We start from the raw sequence: 7,685 nt of genomic DNA, 5'->3' as shown, positions 1-7,685 counted from the left end.
TGAATTGTCTTTCAGAAAAATGTTCAGCATTCTCTGCAAAATTTTATTTTTCCATTGAAAGTCTTTAGGGGAAAAAAATGTACTATACTCACTTATTTTTGTCAAAACCCCAGAAATTTATAGGAAGAAACTCATGATGGTAAGAAAAGTTGTGTTTTCCCTGACAACTTGTTAGAGAATATTTTGGACCAGCTTTTCTAGGAAGAGTTCTTTTGCATTGTCTATGAAATATTTTTAAATATCCACAGGCACTTTCATCTGAAACACCATAAAACTGCAAAAATAAAAGATTAATTCTGTGTTATGAGGCTTATGGTATCTGAAGATTTTCTGTTGAAAAACATTACAGTATTTTCTGTATAGTGAAAATGTAAATGACTCATTTCTTGTCAGCTTGCTCAAGTGTGACATTAACACTCAGTTCCTGGGAAGCAATATTTACTATTAAGGGAGATGGTCTTCTGTCTTGGTTAAATCTTCAAAATTTTGTTCTAAACTAGCTTAGTTAGAAAGCAAACTGGAAGTGATGGTTGGGATCATAGAGAAAACAAATCTACATGTAGCAGCTTCAACACAAGGTCCACCTGAGCCAAGGAAGTTATTGTGGCCAATGCATTCCATTGCAATCATGTTCTGGGGAAGGATGTGCAGCTAGTCAGCAGAAGTTCCCATAGCATTGGGGTGTTCATCAATACTCTGTGTGCCACCACTAGTTTTACAATAAATTAAGAACTGGTCTTCCACCGAAGGAGCTGCCTTTTGCTCCTCCTCTGATTTTAGTCGAATTACTTGCAAACGTTTCCAGTTTTTAGTTCATTGGAATATGCATGTAAGGGTGAAAGGCTGAAATGAACATCAGGAATGCATAATCTGTAGTAAAAATGAATGATTCTTTTGATTTCTAAGAAAAGGTAAAGGTAGTCATTGTCACCATGACTGGGCTGTAGTTACAGACATAAATTAAATTTAGGAACTTATTAACATGAGACTCTTACCTTAAACATTCAGGATCAGTCTGAGGTTTTTCAGTGACATAGACTTTTTCTGCTTCTAAATCTTTGGTCATTCTTTCAGCCTCCCTGATTACTTTCTCAAGGTCTAAACAAAAAAATAACAATCACCTTATAAATATATATTAATCATCCATATTCAAAGACTTGCCACATTTTCTAAATTTATCTTTTCTAATATTGCTTTGTGAAACTGTTTGTAGGGTAGAGGCATGCAAATAAAGAACATTATTTGGTATGCATAATTCAGTCTTCTACAAAATTTTGCTCCTTTTCCTAAACAATTTATGACCATGTTTATGGCTTGTCTTTCTTAGCTCTCTTACTGCAATGTTATTCACATATTTGTAAAAAAGTTACAAAACCACTTCTAGATTACATTGTTAATTCAAATTTCAATATTAGCCCTTTGACACAGAACCTTTCTTTGTTCCCTCTATCTTTTTAATTGTTTATTACAGGTTTTCCTGTGTATTCCACACAGCTTTGTGTGTAGACTTCTTGGGGGTTTTTTTGTGTGCACAGACTTGCATACGCTACCACACAAATGTCAGTAAAGAGGACTGAATTTCCAACTCAGATTTTTGGCATCAAGGCCAGATCTGTCCTTGTCAGTCCAAGCCATATTGCTTACTAAACATTTGAATATTAATGACGTTAATTATAGCTCAATAGGTTTTAAACAATATTAACGTTGATTTTAAGTTCACTTTGAAACACTAAACTCTCCATTTAAGTATATGACTTACTGGCAAAAATAAAAATTTCATTTTCATATTTATGAGTTATGATTCAGCAAATCTGCAGACCTCAGTATCACTAACATTTAAAATAAATCTTATTGAAATCCATAATATTTACTATAACCATGTTTTAAAATTATTACTTAACATAAAAACATATTAAAATCTTGTTTCTACAATTTATTTCTCTTAGAGAAAAATTACTTGATAGAAAAGATATTTCAGAAGCATTTGTCAAGCAACAAATAATTACCATTAACAAGTGATTCTCAGGCATACCTGTGAGTTCACTTTGGAGGGTAAATAAATGCTGCTTTAATTCACTCTTCTGCAACTGGAGTGCATTTAACTGAATGTTTTTATGTTCCATTGACTCCATTTCTAAGAAAAAATATATTTCATATTAAAATGCATTGCAGTTTTAGTCTTCATGTTATAATTTTAAATATTCTCAATGACTTCTACTGATCTTCAGCTAATAAAAAATAACCTTAAATATAAGAATTCAATTGGTCATTCACTGGAAATGATGTCATATAACGTGTTCATAATTACGTTTTTTAATGTTATTAAGATGTTTGACGTATTTTCTTGACTGGGCATAAAAAGAATTACAAATCTTTTCCTTTAGAATTACTTCAGCTATAAAGGAAGATGACCTATTGAGTATGTGGTGAACAAACACCTCTCAGCAGGGCTGAAAAGAATTTTAGTGTTATGGACATTTGAACCGGACTGTTGACAGCATCTGGAATGAATTACGATTGTTTCCCTCACAACTGGAGGTCCTCACATAATTTTCTTGTTACGAGTTACTTAAACTTTTCTCTTTTGTGTTTTTCAGTGTGCTCAGGACTGTAGCAGTCAGAAAGACAGACAAGTTGCACTTCAAAAGAAGATGCAATTTAAAAGGATGGAATCAAGACAGCAACTGAACCAAGAGAAGGTTAGTCACCTTTCATGTCCTACTGATCCAACCACTTGAGAGACTGACTGATCAGATCTGCCTGAATATGTAAAAATTAATCATTAAAAGTAACATTTGCCACCAAATACAGATTTCTTTCAGTTGCAGATCAGAATGAGAGCCACAGGAATTACAGAAAGAAGGTAATACAAACTCTATGGTCAAATGTCAAAACTTTACATCAGGTATTGGGAATTCATAGTGCTGGCACTTGATGAATCATAGAATCACGAGACTGGAAAAGGACTTTGAGAGGTCATCTGCTGCACTCCTCCCCCTGAAAGCAGGATCAGCTGTACCACTGTCATTTCTGGCAGATGCTTGTCTGACCTGCTCTTAAAGACCTTTGGTAATGGAGCCTCTTTATTCCTTTGGTAATGGGATCTCCTAAGGCATGATGTTTCAGTTGTTCACTATTCCTCTTAGAAAGATTTCTCAACTGCCAGACAGACTCTACCTTACCATGGTTTACACTTGTTTTTATTAAGTTCACTATAGCTAGAGAGAATAAATTAATTTCATTTTTACAGAGTCTTTTAATGATTTGAAGACTGATGTCCATCTTCCATCAGTCTTTTCTTCCATAGGTTACATAGTCCCAGTTCTTTCATTTCTTTCCTTCCCATGTTCTTCAGATCTCTGATCACTCTCACTGGTCTCATGTGGATTCTCTCCATCTGGTCCAGATTTTTCCTTAAGTGCGACATACAAAAGTAGATGCACAATACTCCAGCTAAGAGCTTAACTGCCCTAAATAGAGCAAAGGATTATTTTGCATGTCTTAGGGGTCAAAATTATGTTTATGTCTCAGTATGGTGTTGGCACTCTGATGACGCTGGCTCATTTTCAGCTAGTAATCTATGACGACTCCTATTTCCTTGCTCTTTCAGTTTAGTCTTAAGAGAAATTTCCAGATGGCAAGGGAATGGAATTAAAATATTTTACAATATTTTAGTAAAAAATGGCTTTATTTTACTAATTGTATTCATTCTCTGGTAATCCAAGATAGGATAATTTAATATAAGATTTACCGTTTTTCAACAGAGCTGCCTCATTCTCTAAATCATTTATTTCAGTCTTGGCTTTTTTTTTAATCAGAAGATCTCTATTACTTGTTAGTCCATACTCATTATTAAATTCTGTTACTTCTCTGGTAAAATTATCTTCCTCTTCAGTCATTTTTTTCTTTGCATCTGTCTGAAAAAGAAAATGGGAAAATTGAATGCTTTTTAAAATTTAGCTCTGCTGATTTAAAATACAAATACATATGCAGAGAAGACTACTCATCTTTGGTATTGCTTAATATCTACAGATCCAAGGATCCACAAGGAAGTAAGAGGAAGACAATATTCAGGTTAGCACATGAGAGAACTGAAAAGCTAGTTGCCTGTGTTTGTTGCAAGCAGCTACTTCTTAAGAAGCGGCAAAGTGTGTCTGGCATCAGATTGTATGTTACGTCAGGATTCCTAAAATGTGGTATCAGGCTCCCTGATTTTTTTCTTTCGATCCCTCTCAATATGTTTTATTGTGCATGAGGCAGTCCAATTTAAGCTGAAACTTCCCTAGTTTTCTCTTACAAAGGAAATAATACATCGGATTTGGAGTTCAGTCATTCAACAAGCAGACATTATAAGATGAAGACAAGAATGTTAAATCAGCTTCGTAGATCAACTGCAGCATAAATCACCTTAGACATTTTTTTTAAGTGAAAAGTGAGAATTTATCTACATTTACATTGGTAAGTATGCTGAGTTAAAAATAAATACATTGATTTTTCAGATTTAAAACATTCCTTCTTCCATATTTTCAAACTTTAATGATGTCTACTCTCATAGAGTAGAACAGAGCTGTCTGAATAATGTAGCTGGAAACATACAGAGATTTTAAGAAGATGGTCTTTTTGATTAAGAAGTTCAGCTTTCTGTTTTTCTAAGCTGTCTTCACGTTTCTTCAGAATTTCTAAGTAGAACTGTTTTTCGGACAAATGCTGAACCTTCCAAGAGAAAAAAGAAAAAGAAAAAAAAAAAAGGTTATGAAGTAAGATTATTGTTTTATTGTTTCATATACTTGGATATTGTACCTAAGGATCTTGGTCCAGTTCAAACACAGCTGGTATAGCTGCTGGACTAACAAAAGCATAACTGTTTTTTCTACCCCCAGTAATCCTCCAATATACAACTAAGCTTTTGAAAAGCAACCTTTCATTAAAACATATTTACTGCTGGTCCATCTATCTAAAACAATATCTTAAAGTCCGTTCAGTTTAGGAGAATTTTTTCCAGGCTAAAGCCAGGAGAAATATTGATCACACAGGTTCTTTTACACAGAATAATACAATGTCCTCCATCTAATTGTGTAAAGTTTGTCACGTACCAAATCAAGACAGTAACATCAGAGAACATTACTGTTCTGACTGGATGGCTGTACACATCATCAGCTCTGCAATGCTACTGTTGCACAGGCTCATTTTTTTTTTGAGCACAACTGCGGGAATTCTTAGCCAAGGAAGTGTAACTGAAATTAGTTCATTGCTTAAAGACAGTTTGACCGTCATTCCCCCAAGCCCCAAACATCTGTTTTGCATTTAGTTTTATTTCTACCTTTATTAATTTTAAACAGTAGTTTATCTAATAGAAGGTTATGCTGTTCGACCATTGCATTTTCAACATTTGTTGAAGAGTTCCTCTCAATTTTCCAGTGCATCCACTGGATCATCGTCTAACTTAAGATATATGGTGAGATAAAATATAACAGCAGATAAACAGGGAACAGCTAAGTGTTGAAGAGTCTTAAAGGATGAGAATCATTCATCTGATGAAGTGGAGAAAAAGAGGTCAAAAGAATGACTCAGGCTGTAATACTTGGAACAATAAATGAGGAAAGTAAAGTTAGCAGAATTGCCCACAGACAATAAAGGCACAGGGTAACTGTCAGGAAGTAAACTGAGTAGTGAGACTGATACGTGTGTGCAGAAGAAGAAAAGACCAGATAATTGTGATATTACAGAGGTTAAAGTGAAAAGATTGTAAAATGAAATAAGGTAGATTATTTTGGATAGGGTGCAGATGAAATGCATCTGATCAAAATAGGAGGATACTGGAATCAAATGTCCTAAGACAAGAATGGGAGTTGGAAAGGACCAGATTTTTTTTCCTTATCCCTGCCATATCCAACATGCTAAGTGTCCAGGAAGTGCTTGCCACATAAATATTTATTTTTTAGATTAATTCAAAGAGAGTAGGTGGCCTTATACCACTGTGTTTATATAACTGAACATAACTAGCAGCAGTGTACTTTCTCCATCTGTAAGATGCCAACTTAATCTATGCATTTACAGCAGATTTCTTTTAAGAAATCACTGAGCCATGAAAAGCAAAATGCTATAATTTGGGTTCTAATTACATGGTACCTGATTTTACAGAACGGAGAGAAAAATAACATTTCCCAGGAATCTTTGATTGACCACAGGCAGCCTCTGTGAAATAGATGTCAAAACACTTTTGAACTCACTCTCATCTGCTTGGTCAGGCATGAGGTGCTGTGCATGCATGTGCTTCTGTGTATATGCGTATAAAGAAGTACAGTTATTTGGTGCAGGACAAACTGAACAGCATTAGCTTAACAGCATTATTTAATGTTACTTGATTTACATTAACTAGTGCAGACATGTGTAAACCTAATTCCTGTGCTGAAAAATAAGTTACATTTATTTCATTAACTATATGATCTTTAAACCTAAATACAGTCTGATTAAAATGCATTTTCCCATTCTGCTTATTTTCTGTATCATTTCCTATCTATGACTGAATCAATGTCAGACTATGTAAGCAAGTAAAACACATTTTTGTGGATATCAGTGAGAATATTATTAATCCTGGTGGATAAAGCATGTAAGATTTAATTAGGGCTAGTTCATCAGCTCTTCCCATTAGTAATTTACAATAATGGTTCTACTCATGGGATTTTCTGTACTTACCACATAAACTTGATTATAAATCACAGTGCATCAATAACAAATTAGTAGTAAAAACATAAAAATTTGATGTTCATAAATAAATTTATGAGCAAGACTGTGAAGGACTTTACCTAACAACCAACACCCAGATATAGTCTGTGTTAGTTAAATGAGTTACTATTTTAAAGTGCATTCAGGCTCTGAGATTGGGGCATGCATAAATGCAAGCACATGAATAACTGCTTTCTTGATTATAGTGTCAATTTTCAAGCAGTAAATATTTGTAAATGAATTATCTTTTATTCTTTCCCCTTGCAGTAATGTTGATATTTATCATATATATTACATAGTCTTTTATAAAAGGGAGAAGAGCCTGGTTTTGAAGGACGAAAAGCTTCTGCCAAGCATTTATTTTCACAGCTAGGTGAGGTAATTCCTGAAAGGTTCTTGAAGATGTTTATTTAAGTGATAGGACACATGAGTTCTAACTTCAAAGGAGGCTCCATATGCTTTCCTGTTGTGCATACACATTCTGCCAGCAGACACAGTTAAGAGCACAGGGGATGATATTTAAATTTCATTTTCAGGCATAAGAAAATTGATTTTTAAACAATTTGTAATCACAGGTATTAATAGTGAAAATCTCCACAGAACAGGAAGCTTAATCTAAAAATATGTCTGCAGTTCAGTTAAATGGAAACCATAATAAAATCTTAAGAACATTAAATAGATTCAGAAACTCTCCTCCATCTTCAGTCTCCCTTGAAAAAACTCTTAGATCTTGGGCACCCTAACTGTGAGCCCGGGATCTTTAGTATGTGATTCAATATCCTATGAGGTAAACACAGGGAATGTTTCCACATAATTTCTGTGAAAGGCCTTTAGCTAAAGGCAGTGGGTGATGAAGGAATGGTTTCCAGGCCTCTGAAGGAAAGGGCAATAAGAAGACCCCATCTTAACACACCTTGCTCACACCTGAGCAGTTGGTCGGCCCCAGCTGTTGCCTGGTT

At 34.5% G+C, this 7,685-nt stretch overlaps 1 protein-coding gene across 1 annotated transcript in view; it reads right to left on the bottom strand.

The window, feature by feature from the left end:
- The window catches only part of CCDC172 (coiled-coil domain containing 172), a 19,950-nt gene that overhangs the window by 11,568 nt on the left and 697 nt on the right, over nt 1-7,685 (bottom strand). The window contains exons 3-6 of the mRNA XM_010003958.1: nt 4,597-4,713; nt 3,752-3,917; nt 2,033-2,134; nt 996-1,098 (exon numbers count right to left, since the gene is read on the bottom strand). Of these exons, the coding sequence (XP_010002260.1) occupies nt 996-1,098; nt 2,033-2,134; nt 3,752-3,917; nt 4,597-4,713 (488 nt within the window). The remainder of the gene's footprint in view (nt 1-995; nt 1,099-2,032; nt 2,135-3,751; nt 3,918-4,596; nt 4,714-7,685) is intronic.

Source organism: Chaetura pelagica, unplaced genomic scaffold, assembly GCF_000747805.2.
Source record: "Chaetura pelagica isolate M959 unplaced genomic scaffold, ChaPel_1.0 scaffold248, whole genome shotgun sequence".
NCBI classification, from domain to species: domain Eukaryota; kingdom Metazoa; phylum Chordata; class Aves; order Apodiformes; family Apodidae; genus Chaetura; species Chaetura pelagica.
This window is presented reverse-complemented; position numbering and strand designations above follow the sequence as displayed.